The 17427-nt window shown below is 40.9% G+C and overlaps 1 protein-coding gene across 1 annotated transcript in view; it reads right to left on the minus strand.

The window, feature by feature from the left end:
- NTRK2 (neurotrophic receptor tyrosine kinase 2) overlaps positions 1-17427 on the minus strand; it is a 189340-nt gene that overhangs the window by 135581 nt on the left and 36332 nt on the right. The window contains exons 8-10 of the mRNA XM_009273172.2: positions 17306-17338; positions 12136-12236; positions 10769-10868 (exon numbers count right to left, since the gene is read on the minus strand). Coding sequence (XP_009271447.1) covers positions 10769-10868; positions 12136-12236; positions 17306-17338 — 234 coding nt within the window. The remainder of the gene's footprint in view (positions 1-10768; positions 10869-12135; positions 12237-17305; positions 17339-17427) is intronic.

The following is a 17427-nucleotide window of genomic DNA, read 5'->3' on the forward strand; positions in this document are numbered from 1 at the left end:
GTTTGGGTCAGCTGTCCTGGCTGTGCCCCCTCCCAGCTTCTGGTGCACCTCCAGCCTTCTCAGTCGGTAGAGCATGGGAAGCTGAAAAGTCCTTGACTAGTGTAAGCACTACTTAGCAACAACTAAAACACGGGTGTGTTATCAACATTATTGTCATACTAAATTCAAACCACAGCACTGTACCAGCTACTAGGAAGAAAATTAACTCTATCCCAGCTGAAACCAGGACAGTAGGATACAGAACAGGTGTTAGGAGAAAATGGGCTTTGAGGGCAGCACAAAAAGCTACTTGGAAACAGAGAAGACCATTCCCATTTCACCTCATCACTCATTTATGGGGAAAAGAAGCATTATTTATAATACATTATTCTGATCCTTACACTGAATTATCATCCAGGCTGAGGACTGAATATAGCCCTAATGTTTTAAGTAAATAAATGTGAAAGGCTAAAACAGTGGCCACTGTGAGGTGGAGAGGCACTCTTATATCGCACCAGTGAGGAAGCACTGGGGAGGTACACTATCTCCAGGAAGAGAACAACTGAGAACAGCTATGAGTCACTTGGAAAAGGTGTGTTCAGCTACCCATAAAGAAAACACCTTGGGGAATTCATGGGCTGCAGTGGTGGAGCTGCGTCAACAGCTAATATACAAAGCTGCTACCAGGTTGTAGATATCCTGGGAGATGATAAACATGCATCGGTGTCTGTGTGTGAGAAAGAGATATAAAAAGGACCCATTCATTCAAATAAAACAATCTTATCTGAACTTTTGCCTAGAATTGAAACAAAACCTAAAGTGTTCCTTTTACTAGAAATTCAAGCAGCTTGGCTACCTTTTGTCTTAACTATTCTTAATTCCTGTGAACTTTTGTACTTCCTCATTTCTTCCCAAGCAGCAACAGCATTGCTACAACAATGGCTTTACAGCACTTCTTGTTCATTCTGAAAGAAGAAACGCCATGAACCTGGCAAAAAAATCTATTCTTGATGCTTCTCCCAAATATTTAGATCGAAAGAGTGTAATGCCATGAGACTGTACAAACAAAACAAAAGGCATCTTCATATGCATTAAGGGAAGCTGTTGATAAAAGGCTACTCCTGTGCGTTTTTGAAAAATCAGGCAAGAAAGAACAAGCAGTTTGCCTGATTTGGGGAAAGTTCAAATAAGCATCAGAAAACTTTAAAAATCATATTCAATCTCTGAGCAGTTTTTGTTTGTGGAGTTTTTTAGACATACACATTTGCCTGGAACATACTTAAAGGAGTCTTCATTTTTTGTGATTCCGTCCATGCTGCTTTAAAAGACATGGCTCCACTGCAGGAAGCAGAACGACAACAGCTGTGAGAAGAGCTACAGTCCAGTGCTCTGTGCCAGCCAGGCTCTGAGCCCATGATGAATCTTCCCCTGTCATGTAAAATTCAATACTGAATGCTTTTACAGGAACGAAACAAAAAAGGGCACTCCAACTGTACTAAGATCTCAGCATCTGCTAACAGAATTGATAAGTAGCTAACGTGGCCAGGCATTTAAAAACAGAACTTTATGAAGCAGAGTAATTCTGTTATCTACTATTCAAGCACAGGGTTTGTCCTTAGCTCATGAGAAAAAAAAAAGGTTCAAACTTCAGAGCTGTTAACAGAAATCAATGCAACTCAATCAGAGGAGAAATCCTACATCAGTCTTTGAAAGCTGAGGAACGCAAACAGAAGGAAACTCATATAATGTCTGACAGGTATTGTGAAAGAAGTGGAGCAAAGTCCCAAGCAATATATACTTGTAATCCCCAGTGGTGTTATTCAGCTGAGACTCACATATCTGAGCCAAATAATTTCCCTGAAAAAGATGTCGCTGTACTGTAAATTGCATGCTGTCTACTGTAACCTTTCAGTATTTCCCTGTCTTCACAATTAAGCCAGTATTCAAAGGCAACACAGAACAGCTCAGAAAGTGTCTTTGTCCACATGCCACCTTTATGTACTCCTTTTTTGTGTTAGTCAACATGTCCAGTGACAGGACAAGCAGCAATGGGCACAAACTGAAATGGAGGAAATTTAACTTTAAGGAAAAAAAAATTGTACTGTAAGGGTGATTGAACACTGGCACATATTGCCCAGAGAGGTTGCAGAGTCTCCATCCTCGGAGATACTCAATCCTAGCTGGCCACAGCCCTGAGCAACTTGCAGTAGCTCACCCTGCTTTGAGCAGGGGGTTGGACTAGACACTCTCAGAGTGCCTGCCAGCCTCAGCTGTTCTGCAGTGAGTCAGTACAAGCTGGACCAGCCTCCAGTAGCAACCTCTAACAGCACCTCTGCTGGCAGCCCCTTCCATATTAGCCTTTCTCCTAGCTGGAGATCATACAGTGGACCTCATGTCTACCAGGAATACCTTCTATTTATCTACTATTCATGTTCCCACCTACATTGTTTAAGAACTGCTTGCTTTTTAGCATCTAGTTTTCCAGCATCATCTAGCCTCAACATTTCCTCAAATGGTGATCAAAACCAATCACATATGTACTTTGTAGTAAATGGTGCTTAAAGCATTGAAGAACTGGGGCCTCTCAAAAATAAATATACAAACAAACAAACAAACAAATAAATAAATAAAATAGGCTGGATTTGCTATTCTTTGCTCCTTTTCTTTCTTCCCATTCACTCCCCACATCTGAATACTTCTTCCAACCTATCTTTGTGCCTGATCTCACTCTGATTACAGGTAAACACTGAATTATTATGACCCACCTTCCCTCCCACCTCCCATTTCTCTCGTCCTCATATTTCCTCCTACGTCCAATCTCATTTCTCTCTAAAATTCTCCATGGGCTAAACCACAATTTGCCCTCACAAACTAATGCATTCTCAAAACAGCATGACCTGCATATGGGCAAAAATTTATATAAAAGCAGGTAAGTATTCATCCTTTGCACATAAGAAACTAAAAGAGAAACTCTGGGCTCTGTAAAATAAAGACTTGTGAAGGAAATGTGGATTTAGACTGAACACAGAGTTGGATCTCTGCAGTTTACACTTTTAAGACTGACTCTTCTGCCACTACCTTGATCTAGGAGCTGTGCTATTCCTGTGAGCCTCAGCCCATATCAAGGTAGAGCCCTGGCAACTATGATTTTCAGCTCTCCTCATTTCCACTGCATCCATTATTAGCCTCATTTCTCTTCAGTCTCTTTCCATTTCATCTCTAAGCTGTCCTCCACTCAGCATCTCCCTAGTTCTCCAGTTCATCTCACTTCATGCACACCACTTACATGTGCACTCCTTTATCCCATCACCTGCTTGTATACCTCTTTTTGGGGGAGGGGGAGTGGAATACAACAGGTACTTGTTTACACTTGCTTTCCGTATATTTTTATTAGTAACAGACATGAGGCCTCAGATAATTTTCCTGTGTTAATAATACCCATCCGTGTAGTAGCCTGAATCATGAAAAGCTCTCAATAAGTTAATAACTCCTTTTCTGCCTCAATCATTACAGCTGAATTTGAATTTTGCAACCAAAGGTGATCATAGTCAAATGCACCGTGTCATCATTAAAAATTCCCCAGCTTCAGATTTGAGATGTCTCCCTAAATCCTTTGTTATATATGGGGCTTGTCATCCACTGGCTTTTTCCTACTACAGAACCAGAGCTACACTCCTCTCTTACATCTTGCACTTTAGGATCAGACTCAGGAAAACTAGTAGCACACAGAAACAGAAAGCTGAGACCTAGAGACCAAATTTTCTGTAAATAATAACAATGGAAAGCTAGAAATGCCTAACAGTATGTTCTGATAGGGTGACATGGCCCCAAAACAATGCTTTAAGAGACACCTCTTTTCTTTACTGGAACACAAGAGAATGGTGGCTTAAATATTTTAAGATCTTTGTAAAATCCTTTACACAAAATCACTTTCACGGATTTCATAAGAACTCTCATTCTTTGAAGTACTTATAGCAATTTCCTTCTTCAGAGTAAGGTACAGAGAAGCATTAACAACTCTATCTTCCAAATGTTCATGTGATAAATAAATATTACTGCCCCCATTATACAGGTGATGCACCTGAGACAGACAATTTGTACGATCTGCCCATGACTGCAGGGACTGGAATGCCAATGTCAAACTATAAAAATAGCTTCTTGTGTGTGGTTCAGATGAGCAATATCATCATTGCCTTTACACATCTACTCACTAAAAATACTGTGAATTTGAGCACATTCATTTTTTTCTACATCTTATCTTACGACACTGACTCACATGAATTAATCCCTCTTTTATATTCTGCTCATTGACTAAATAATGAAATGTTCTAAAGACATTAAAGGATCGACGCCCACAGAATCAGCATTTGGGTAGGTACAACATGGCCCAAAATCACTTCTATAGGTACAAATGGAAACTCAAAAAGTTCAGGATTCCAGTGACTTGATGAAGGTCAAGCAGTAAGCGTGTTCCCAAGCTACAAACTGATGTTCTTGATTATCTGGTAAACAAGGCAAAATTGTCCAGGAGGCCCTCATTGCAAGCTTATTGCAGACCAATTTGAACATTGACAAATATTTGTCAAACTGCAGGTCTTTGCTGAAGATGCAAAGCTTTTATTTTGTACTTGGTTTACAACTAAAAGGAGTAAAAGCTCTTCTAATCTAACTGCATTTCATTATTCTCCTAGTCTGTAAGCAACCCAATTGCTTAAGCAAGACATGCAATAATGCATGAGTTAATAATAAACAGAACAGCTCTCCCTTTTCCCACATCAGTACTTCAAACCACTCACTTAGAATCACCTAAACTCTCCAAAATCTGAACTCTTCAATCACCGATGTGACTGAAGCAGGGTTTGTTCTGAAGTCCTTTGCAATCACCCCCTCTCCCACAACATGGAGTCAAGTAAAATGTATTAAAGCAGAGAACAGAATAACCATTTGCTATATGCTTACAGACAAATAAGACAGGAAAGATTTCTCCTGCTGGCCCTAAAGTTACATCCAAAAGAATATACAAAAGCCTCAATAAATGGTCACGGTCAGACAAAATGGTAAAGCACTCCACTCTTACCTGGAAAGTACAGTATTTAAAGTCATGTAAATATGATTACTTGGGTAAATGAGGGTTAAAGACTTTAAGTCATCACAGATGCATTGTGTCAGAATGACAATACTGCTTTGTAAGGAGACTTTTATCATGCAGTTGTACAGTGTTTCTTACCCAAACTAAAATACTGTAAGACAACTGAGAAATATGCTGCAACTGAAGACGAGTTCCAAGCTGCCCTCTCCTGTAGTGTCTTTTGGACCAAAGCTCAAAATGTAACAAGAGTTTACAAGCAAAAAGAATATAGTGAATGACACAGAGAAGAAAAAATATTCCACGACTATGAATGTGCTCCTGTTGGAATAACCAATGCTTTTAATTAAGAAGTTTTCAAGGAAGTTCATGGCCCAGCACAAAAGTTACAGAAATCACTTGAGAGAAAAAGCTATCAAGAAGTAGGAGAAAATTCCCTGTTTTGACTTTGGCAGACAAAATCCACAGGTGCGTTCATAATTTTTAATCAGCTTGGTGAAAGAGCAGAGCATCCTGACTGACAGTCCAAATTTTAAACTTACACTTAAAAATGATGACAAGCAGCTAGCAAGGGCTTCAAGGAAAGGTAGTATTTTGGGGTGTTTGTCCTAAAAGGTACACTGTTTTCTTTCTTAAATCAACCCACACGATCTCATTACCTGATCAGAGAAAGACAAATTTCTGTACCCTGAACTGCGCAGACTTGAAAGACCACAAAAGGGGTGAAGCATTCATAGTCAGGACTTATGTTTAGACATGGTAGGTAGTTCAGAGAGCGTTCGAGGAAGGAGAAGCACCTTTCAAAGTGTGACACCCAAGCCCACAGACATAAGAAGATAGCTGGCACTGCCTAAGTATGATGGGAATTTCAGACTCAGTTTCTTCCCTTACCTTTGCATTACTGCACACAGCTCAAAGCACTGACAGAAACTTCATAAAACATTCAGAAAAAACCCTCTCACCCCAAAAGGATTAAGTACACATACATTTCCCTCTACTTCTGTCAGACTCTATTTGTTAGTTTCTTAAAAGACAGAAGGGGCTGCTTTGGGGAGGAGTGGGTTCTGTCTCCATTCTGGTTTTGGTAAAACGTACAGAAACTCCGTTTATCTCTACAGTACAGCAGCTGTGATAATAGTCTTGTCTACAACCATCCAATTCCAGCTTTCCTAGCAAGCAAGGAGCACTAAGGATATTGTCTTGTTGCTGGAACAGGGACACCCTGTGCTAAAATTTACTACAGTTCAAATCAGCAAAAATGTTTACATTCTTTTAATTGAATTACGCTATTTCAAACTTTCTCCACTGATTTATCTTCCATCAGTTTCCTCCATACTTCCATTCATGCTTAGTGTCATGCTGCTACATTAACATTTGCAAACTGTGCATCAGGTTGGTTATGTTGCAACTAGTTGTTTATTTACATTTATTTTTCAACACAGGAGGTAGAATAAAACACAACTAGAATTATTCTTCCACAAATCCTCTCAGGGAGTTCACAAACCTTCCCCTGTCCTCTCTACTCCAATTCCCTTATTATTTTTCAGTTTCATAAGCTGGTTAGATGGAATCAGAAATACACACAAAATGTTAAGAGCTGTCTTGACAGCCTTCAGTGAATTCCCACCATAAGCTCTTTCACATCCTCCAGCAAGCAAGCAAGCAAGCCAAGGTGTTTTGTAAGAGCAACCCACAAATCTTAATGAATACATTTAAGAAATTAACTGAAGCTTTCACCATTTATTCTGCAGCATCTCACAAGGGTATAAAAACCTCACCTCCAGATTCAAGCAACCAAAAGTACCTTTTCACACAAAGCTCTTATCATCAGACCCTGTATAAGAAGGTGCTTAAAATGTACACAAGCAGAGGAATAGAGAGAATTATGTTTCACCAGTTACTCTGATGAATTTTGCAATGTAAGTCTGGAAGTCTAGCACAACATGAGTCTATCCACTCATGTATTGTGTGGATTTGTATTGGTTTTTGTACTAACCCTACTTTAAGTCTCTTCTAGCACAGATCACAGACCAGTTCTGCACTAATACTATTCCTGAAGTTAATCATCAGAACCTGCTATTTCCCCTAGCCCTAAAAGACAGAGTGAAAAGAAGCAAGGCAAGAATTAAAACAATTGCCTTGTATGGTGCAATCCAACTTCAACCAGAATCCAGAACATCACAAACAAAACATTTTCATTTTATTACTGGTGGTGAACAAGTGCTTTGCTTGTCCTTCTTACCTGCAAAAACACTCTATTACTACAATCTGGAAAGGTAGCCGAGTGAAATGAACATATCCCAAGCTGTCCCCTCACCTTAGATATACAAAATGAACAGAGAAGCCAAAAGATAGGGTAAGGTTTTATACAGCTCTTCAGCAGATCTTGGTAAGAGATTGATCAGTACTGCCAAAGTACTGGAAGACCCCAGAGGACCTGCTGCTCCCTATCACATAAACTGGACTCATTTCTGCTCAGTATAGTAATGGAAAGAAGACAACGGGGGCATGTGGGCTCTGTGGCAGTCTCTGCGGCTCTTCAGCATGTGCAGTGCTTCCAGGTACGGGCAGCTCTGATGCAGCATAGCTCAGACACAACCACCTGCCCCACATCTCTTTCTGGGGACGCTACCACTGTCAGTCCCACACTCCAACCATGCTCAAGCTCTTTAAGCGCAGAAGGACTCAGCAAGAACACAGTCTAAGAAGCGGGCAGATGAAGCCTGTGCAAAAGATGGGATAAACTGGCATTTAAAAATATGAGGCATAAAGCAATGTCTTCAAGCAGCTGCTGTGAACCCAAACGGGGTGAAAATTTCATCCCTTACACAAAGACGTTTCCTACAGGACCACAGTGCTGATTGCCTATTTACACATTTCTTTTTCTGATTTTCAGTGGGACATTTTTTCCCTCTTAGTGCACAGTTACATGAAAAACACCATTGAGTGCCAGTTTGACTGCTCCAGTTACTGAGTGACTATTTTGGTTTTTTCCAAACCGCTTGCTGAAGAAGGGTGGGGAGACGTATAATGACAGGGTGTCCGAGGTGACCATGTTGTGTTCTCACAAGATAACAGAAAAATGAAGCACAGCCTTTTGTGCATTTCTGCCTGATGTAACTCATGAAGTTCCTTCTTATGAATGCAAAATATTCATTAATATTTTTGGGAAGATTTGAAAAGAAGATTTTTTTATCTTGTTTTATAAATATTTTCAATGGCAATCTGGATATTTTATTCCTTCCCACTTCCCTACTAAGACTGTTTATTAAACCAGCAATTATAACACAATGTCTGTATGCTAAGTTGGGACTAATTTTGCTGTCACTGAATTCAATGGCAAATGACTTGAGTTCACAGGTAGCTGGCTTGATCCTTTTATTCAAAATTTCCAAGATACACATTTTAAATGTATTGTACTGATCAATACTGACTGCAAAAAATTTCCCTTCACCTTTGCGTCATTTTCCACATGCTCAAATACCCCAGGTTGTTTATCTTCATTTATGAATTCTAAATATATACTTATGCTGCAGGCTTTTCAGAGCAGGTAGTATTTTATTATTAGTCTGGGTATTACATATCGATACGGTGTTCTAATTTCAGGTCTTTAAATACTGCTTTAATATTATTAAATTCAATAATACTGATGACGATAAATGGAGAGAGTGTTTCTGGGACTTTGGGCTGGATAGATCCAGACTGTGAAGCTCAGGTGTGAATGCAAACTTTGGAGAAGTTTGAGGTTCACTTCAGGGACAACTGAAGGTCACTCCTTTCTAATGAAACATTCAAGAGTTATTTGTAGCTCACGGTGACATTTCACCATTACCACACATACCATGCCTTGATTAGTTTGGGATGAAAGGTAAGCAGGGTTGTTTCACTAACATGATTAGTTTTTGAAGGAGTGTACCTGAACTGTGAACTCATTTTACTGATCTTCCTAACCATCACTGGTCAAATTTAAAGAGTAAAATAAACAGCATATATGAAGTTGCTGCCTTTTCCTAATTTCATATAGTCATTTCCCCAAAAGTGTATCCTTACTAAAGTATGATGCACATGGACAATTTTGCAACAAAAAACTACTGCAGTCAAACTTACAGATCATGCAAGAGCATTATTTTTGCAAGAAAAGTTGTACCTGAAGATACTAAAAAACAACCACCATGTAAGGAGTGTCTTGGAAGGTAACTTAACGTGTTACCACACAAAATACAACTTTGTGCATTCTCCCTCAGGGTAGAGTTTACTTCCTAGTTCCTCCAATAATGTTGTGTTGAAATATTTAATGCAAATTTTGAAAAAATCTAACAAGCATACAGCTTTAAAGAGCCACATCATACATTTCTCATCGTTGCTCTCATTTAGCTTCCACCTACTTCAGCTCTCTAAATGCAATTCAGAAAGCTTCAGACACAAGTAAAATTTACGCTGAACTGTTGTTCAGCCACAGAAAGTTTTTTCTAGTCTTTGGCCAAAACTCTGCAGCTCTATCCTGCTGGCTCCATGTTGCTATTCAGGATATTCCACAATGACTGTCCTCTTTTAATGCTACCCCAAAGAGCAGAGACTATGTCATATCAGAAGGAGGTGAGAGAAAAGGCTATCATCCCAGCAAGCTAATCTGCACCAACTACATTTCTGCTCTGCTCAAATCTCATTTGTTCCAGGAACTCTCCTCTAAACAGATACAGAAACACAAAATATACAGTAGATATCACTGAAAAGAGCACTTGTCAAGAGCAAGTAAGGGTTACCAAAATATACATCCATGTGGTAGTATGTCACAAGCGCAGTGGAGAGGAAGGACATGCGGGTAACAGGAGCCTACCAAAAGATTACTTATCACTCTCTCCACAGACCCTCAACTACACATCTCACAAACAAAAGCTCATCTCCTTTAGCACACAACAAAGCACCTTCTAGTCCTCCCAACAAGACAGCAAGTGTTTTTTTCTTTTTCTTTTTTTTAAAATACAATTTGGCCCACATTGCCAGACACAGACTGATGATATGAGTGAAACAATATGGTAATGGAGTTCTTGCAGGTACCTCCATGTTACACATACCTCCATCTGGCTGTAAAATAAGTAAATGAATAAATGGAAGGGCTGAGATTTCCCCCTTCCACAGGGACATGAGCACTTGTCACTCTCTCCAGCTGCTACTTCCTAAGATACAAACAGAAGCTCAAGAAAATGCATCCGTCAGAAAGCACCAGTATGACAGGATCCACTGCAAACGCACCTTCCACTCTTGCCATTGTTTCCCCTTGAATCTATCACCTTAACGTGGCATTTGTAGTATGGTCTGAAGTAACCTCTTACATACAGCATAGATTGTCGTCAAATTGTTGTAATTAAACTCATATCAGAATAAATTTCATTTCTTATCTTCTTCCTACCTACACTGACCTAAGTAGTATTTTACTCCAGAAAGTGTCCCAGGGGGCTTTGCAGCAGAAGGGAGAGAAATGAGATTTGTCATAAGAAAAAAAGAGAAGTAGAAGAGTTTGATGCAAAATTCTACACTCTGTCTACATCTGCCTCTGCCGTCACTTACCTGATGAATAAACAAAACACTAAATGTGATGGCACTTCATCTAGTTATTTTGACTGCTCTCAGTGCAGAAGCCTATAGTATCAGCTCATACAACCCACAACAGTTATGGAAGGTATAAAAAACAACCCTGCTTACCTTTCATCCCAAACTTAGAGTGTCTTCCAAACTTCAGAATAATGAGCATTATTACTAAGCCAGTGCACACCAGTGCTGCAATTCCCACCACAACATACACCTAAAAAAGAGGACACAAACAGATCTGCTTGTTTTGTTCTCATGAACTACCTTCAAAGACATTCAACATACATTCAGATTAACCCAGTTAGGTAAAGAGATTCATTTCAACTGGGAAAAATTTGCACTCATATCAAAGAGTACAGAAAACAGACACTTGTTGCAGTTTCTCCTGTCCTGCAGAGAACAGAGATTCAGACACCTCTGAGAACAACTTTTTCAACATCCTACACATTCAAGAGAGGTGGGAGGGAGTGCACATCACCCCTTTCCCTTCCAGAAGAGTGGTATGTTAGAAGAAAACACATAAGAAAAGCACAGAGGAAAAAGATTTTTACTGTGAGGGTGACTGAACACTGCTACAGATTGCCCAGGGTGGCTGTGGAGTCTTCATCCCTGGAGATATCAAAACCAGAGTGGACACAATCCTGAGCAACCACGCTGGCCCCGCTTTAAGCAGGGGGGATTGGACCAGAGGATTTCCAGAGGTCCTTTCCAACCTGAGCTGTTCAATGACTCTGTTATCAGACGAGATAAGACTGTCTGGGATCCTCTTAATTTTTTAGCACAGTGTTCCAACTCACAGTCTACTCTCTGGTTCACAAACGCACATGCTCTCCACTGCCTGCTGCTTTATGCAGTCACTGATGCAGGGAGGCTGCAGTACCAACCAGGCTAGCTACCCACTATCAGTTTCCAACAATTCAGTTCAGGAGAGCATGAGAGGCAAGGCAGCAAAGGAGGAGGCCCACCAATTCAGCTACTTACACTAAAATCTACTGCAAATTATTTGATCAAAAACCTACATGAAATCATGTTTTAAAAACATAAGATTAGAATTTGAAAGTTCATTGCAGCACATCCTCTCTGTAAGGAGGAGCTGACTCCACGACTGGAATTCAAACAATCTTTAAATTACCTTGGATGTCTTTGTTTTGTAAATAAAGAGTTGCTCTCCTTGGCTAAAATTAGAAGCAAAGTCTTAGGCTAAAAAATTACAGTTAGTTGTTCGGAAAAGCATGAAACAAAATAACTAGCAATTTTACTTGAACTGAAAAGTGATTCACTCTTTCAAAAAAGGGGGGAGGGCAAGAGAGGGGAGTATTGATTGTCATTTTTTTCCTTTTTTTCTGAGTTTTGACCACAACACAGTAACAGCTCCGTTGTTCTGGTAGCTCAGGGTGCTATTACAATCTCCACAGTTTTGCGAGTTGTATAGCCAGAAAGTCCGCCAAGATTACAGATCAGGAAACAATGTATATACTTACAGTGATGCTATCTTCATTCTCTTTGTTGGAAACATCCGTAGAAGTGATTTGATTACTGTTATTTGTGGTGTCTCCAAGATCATTAGGCGTGGTTTCATACTCTTAGGAAAGGAAAAAAGGTTGCTTTTATAATTTCATAACCTTAGAGGTGAAAGGGTTGTCTTTATTATTTTTGCTCTGTAAGACGGTAAGGCCACTAACAACTCTTGGGACTCTGAGCTCTTTGGAAACAACACGTAATTGCTACTGTAGCTGGAACATTTCGGGGGGGGGGGCATCCCTGTGGCAGATAATCAAACAATGTGTTGTGACTGATAAACTTGAAAAGAGAAGCGATCTACACCATAATGTGTATCTCTACTGGAAAAACTAGAGTTAAATAAGAACTCCATCCATAAAGCTATTTTTATGCGCTTCTGACTTCCCATTAAAAATTAAAGACTGCCCTCTACACTGAACTTCTCCAGCCTTGTATTCAGCCAAATATAGGACAGTCTTAGAAATTAGCTTGGGGACTTTTGTTTACCTGAGAAGAACTGGGCAGATGGGTTTTTAGCTAGTTTATTACTATCAAATGTGAAATAGCTGGTTTCCTTTGTTTAAAAAATAATAAAAAAATATTGCTGTGTGCACAGAGGTTACAGTCTAGCATCATAAACTGTCATACAGGTAAATCTTTAAAAAATTAAGTGCCTGAGATGGTACAAAGAAATTTGATTTATCAAAATAATTCCACTGGCAGGTCTGCAGGGGTGAATCCAGAACCATCAAAAAGAATTAACATGGCTTCATTATTTATAATTATTTAAAAATGAAAGACAGATATTTACAGTCCATGATTTCCTGTCAAAACTATTCAAATGAGATAAAAAGAATTAAATAATGTACATATGAATGTAGAGAAACGTGCATTAAAGTAAAATAAAAAATGCATATATTTTATGATTACATCTGGAAATATATATAACGTTTCAATTTTATGACTGTAATGTGTGCAGATGAAAGAAACAAACAAGGGTAGTAATTGCATCTATTACAAAATGTACCTCCAGCATTGTAATTTAAATTTGCAATTAACTGCGTATTTCTTTACACATTTTGATTAAAATCAGTGCCGTAAGCCTACAGATGAAATTTTAACTGTGAATCTGAAAAAGCAAAGCACAGAGGCATAGCTCTCACTAACTACAGAGGCAGGAACTCTTCCAACCGCAGAGCTGCTGCTGAGCAAGGGCAGGGAGGGCCTGCACCTCCATAGAGTTTATCTTCTTTAGCTCCCAAGGCTATTTTGGAGAGCTCAGCTGGCAATGCTAGCAACAAGCTGCACTGGGCTTTTCATCTTCATGCATGCATGAACACATTTGCTTTCTGCAAAGCACTTGGCAGGCTGCAGATTTTTTGGTATATGAAGCTACGCAGCTACCTCTGGCACCAGTACTACAGTCAGTACAGTCAGGTTGTCTAATCAGCTCACGTAGTCTATTTTGGCTCTACACCATGCATGCCAAAGGATAGGACTCTTTCAAGCCAAAAGACATATTAAGTATACAGAGCTTTCATGAGAAACAAAATTTAATTTCCTGGTCTTTTACCGTTTGAATTCTCTGACACAGCACTGCATCTCTACGCCTATAGCTTCCTACGCAGCAAGGTTAGAACAGTAGTGAGAGGCAAATGAACAGCACTCCTTACTCCGGGCAGCACAAATGCTGCCTGAACGCTTGGACAAGGCACTGTGCAGACCACCCGCCACTGTGACTACACGCTTTGCCATAGCAAAGGAGGAGACTTCTGCTTCATTCATTTGCAGGCAGAGCCCGCTTTATAACAAGTATCTCAGCCTACAAGATTGGGCTTCCTTTACAATTAGCTGGGAAAATCTTCACAAAGATAGTTTTGACCAACCCTGTATTTATGGTAGCTTTGTAAGACCAATATATAAAACAAATATTTAGAGCCTTTGCTGCTCTGGCTCTGTAATACAAACTTTCAAGAAGGAAATTTTTTGCTCTTAATTTTACCTGTAAATAGTGGTGGGCAAGAGCCGATGCTATTTGCAGTTCTGTTTATGCTCACGTCTGTACTAAGCTACTGGAAATCACACCCTGAAGGACTAACGAGAACTATGCAGAGTGTTTCAGGTCTGGTCCGTAAATCCTCTGAATGCACTTTTATATTAAAATGGGCAAAAGCTGAAGTAGGCCACATAGGTACGCTGGTGTTGTGTTGCCATTTCCCACTGTATAACTGTGAAGCGCTTGCATTTGAACTAGTGCCAGATCTTCAAAGCGTCTTGAAATGGGTGAGCCAGGCAAGGAAAACATGCGCAACAGCTATCCAGCCAAAACCGGGCGATTCTGAGTTAAACAAATTCCTGTTCATTTCACTATGAAATCCTGACATAGGCATCAAGCACTCTGATACAGACAGGGTCACACCTCTTGACTCATGCTATGTGGGACTCGTATCGCTTCAGGGTCAGGTTCTCTGGTGCCGCATACCTCATGCAGCCACCTGTGACTACGCCAACTGCGGTGAATTGCAACTGAGGCTGGGCAGTATTTTGCAGCCATTTTACAAACAAGGCACATGGCGGCTAGGATACAGGCACAGTCACACCAGCACCGGAGGGGTCACTCTGCACAGTCCTCTGGGGGGTTGGGTGATACGAGACATGTTGTGTCTGTCATATTCACAACTACATTAGAAGAAGCAGTGTGGCATGAAGACGTGAACTTGGAGCCAAAGAACCTGGCTTTGCATTTGATTTCCTGCTTAGCCCCGGGTGAATCACTTTATTTCTTTCAGTTACTTCCCAGACAGGGCCAGGACGGCTTCTCCACTCTACCTTTTCCGCGAGGTGAGCCGGAGGCACTAGTGACTGCTCCGCACTTGCCGCAGGCGGAGTGCCCCGTGCAGCTGGGACTCCCCCCAGCAAACACAGTATCATGCAGCCTGCTGCAACCTCATCAGTTCTTCTGTTTCCCACTGTATGCTCAAAACACTTAATGGAAAACATTTAGAAATCACCTCACATGGAGTGCAGGACACAGAAGGTCAATTCCCAAGGGACAGACCAAACCCAGCTACAAAGGGCTCTGCTCCACGCAGAGGGGTACTTGAGGATGGGGTTCCCTGGCCCCCGTCACCCCTGCCTCTGTCTCCCCACAGCCTGGCCCTGCCCGGCCATGAGCCCTGCTGAGCTGAGCCCACCTAAGGGCCCGTGGCCCGGCCTCAGCGCCAGGGCAGTGCCTGATGCCTGGAGCTGTGGCTGCCCATGGGTCCCCCAGCTCCCCCAGGGTGAGCTCCACCTGGCTGAGGTGGTGGGATGGGCCTGGCTGCCAGGCCCTGCCCTGATGGACCCCCATGGGAAGCTCCCAGCTCTACGGCACCCCAATACTTGCAGGGAAGTACCTTGCAGCTCCCATTAATTTTACCCGTAGCCAACAGACTGACAGACACACAGCTAGTCCCAGTGCGCAGCAGGACCAAATCCTCTGCCGCCATCTTTACCCATTACACTGGGCACATTTGCAACATGATTAGCACAAGGCTCTGAAAAATGCATTTTAAAGGGAAGACTGCGGGGCAGGGGAATCTTCCTGCCAACATAATCTAAATTTTGGGTAAACAGGTTAGCATAGATACAGAGCGGCCTGAAAAAAATAAATGAAAACCGCTCAGTGTTTGGGGGGAGCTCATCCCAGGGGTCCCACTGTCAGCCATGCAGGCAGTGGTTCTCCGAAGAAGTGTATCAGTTCCTAGACTTTCCAGCTGGCCTCATTTATTCACCTCACTAACTGGACTTGTGAATTTGCAATAATTAGGGAAACACTCTGGACTACAAAGAGTTTCTCAAAGCAAGCACTGAGTCACTGAAACAAAGATCAAAGACAGCAGTTTCAAACAGCAGAAAGAAAAGCCAGGAATAAAAAAGAAGGCTGCTTTCATCAGGACTGGGTCTTGCAGGCTGTGAGCCACTAGCGCAACTCAAAGCGCCCATCTCAGCAGACACCTACCCAAGTCAATCGAAGCACAGCACTCATATGGTTAAAGCCATACACAGGCATCAGGACCTTGATAAACAGCTCAGAATCAAAATCTTCATGCATACAGCTTATATAATACAACACATGTAAGAAATTGTGTAAACCATCGCCACCTTCCCACCCGCAACCCCCCCCCAAAAAAAGAGAATTTGGAAAGAGAGGGAGTGGAAGCTATCCTTTAGTATTTCTAAGCATTTAAAGCCAAATTGATGCTTCAATTGCACATTTGCTAAAGTTTAATGACATGGAATGGAATCAAAGCAATAATATTTAAATCAGCTTAAGGAAACTTGAGTCATGGGCCATGTCATCCAAATAATAAGTACTCCAAACAGGATCCAGCTTCTGCTGGAAGCTAAAGGGTGTTTGGGTATGTTGGCTAGGATGGACTTCCCTACTCACCAGAAGTATACCAAAAGTATTATGTAAAACTAGCCAGTTGCTTTTCATTCTGCAGATTCTATTCTAGTGCACACTGGCTTTCACTAGGTACAGACCAAAACATTTTGCCTAACTAAAAAACTAATGTGAACACTGTGTCATCAAATCTTCTGGCACACACTCAGATATCACTGAGTTGATGGTCTGCTTATGCAAGAGAGATTAAGGGAAGGTACAAATGAGCAGACAGAGCAAAATAAATTGCCTACAGGAAAACTTACTTGTGCCAACCTCATTTTTAAGTGGGATTTAGGGGTATATTTTTGGAGGCAAAGCAAGTATGGAACCATCCCTGAAAAAATAAATTAAGTTATATAAGGAGAAATCACGAACTCTCTTTCCTCCAAGAAATGCCTCCAAAAGGTTCACAAAATCTCATGCCTGTGAGCTACATCAGGCAGCTGTCATCCTACAGCATCAACTGCAACCATTTGTAGCAGTGGATTTATGCTTCTCCTAATGTGAATCAAAAGCAGCAGAGTAAGTAAAACGTCGTATTGCCCTCATTTATCTCAGATAATATAAGGCAGGAGAAGAACCAAAAATACGAAGTACCTTTTACAATTGTGTTATAATATGTGCCATTTCAATTTAACTGAGCCTGACATTCAACCTTTTAATGGTTTCAGTTCCTTCATTTCTATCATTAAAATAAAAGAAAAAGGAAATCAAATATATACCATAAACGTCTGGATCCACAATTGGGCCACTACCTGTACATGGAGAAGAGAAAAAAAAAAGAAAAAGCCTTTGTAAATAGATTGCAAATGCTGGAAGAATAAGAGTTTCTTTAGGAGTTTTT

This window comes from Aptenodytes forsteri, unplaced genomic scaffold (assembly GCF_000699145.1).
Source record: "Aptenodytes forsteri isolate BGI_AS27 unplaced genomic scaffold, ASM69914v1 Scaffold154, whole genome shotgun sequence".
In the NCBI taxonomy this organism is placed as follows: Eukaryota; Metazoa; Chordata; class Aves; order Sphenisciformes; family Spheniscidae; genus Aptenodytes; species Aptenodytes forsteri.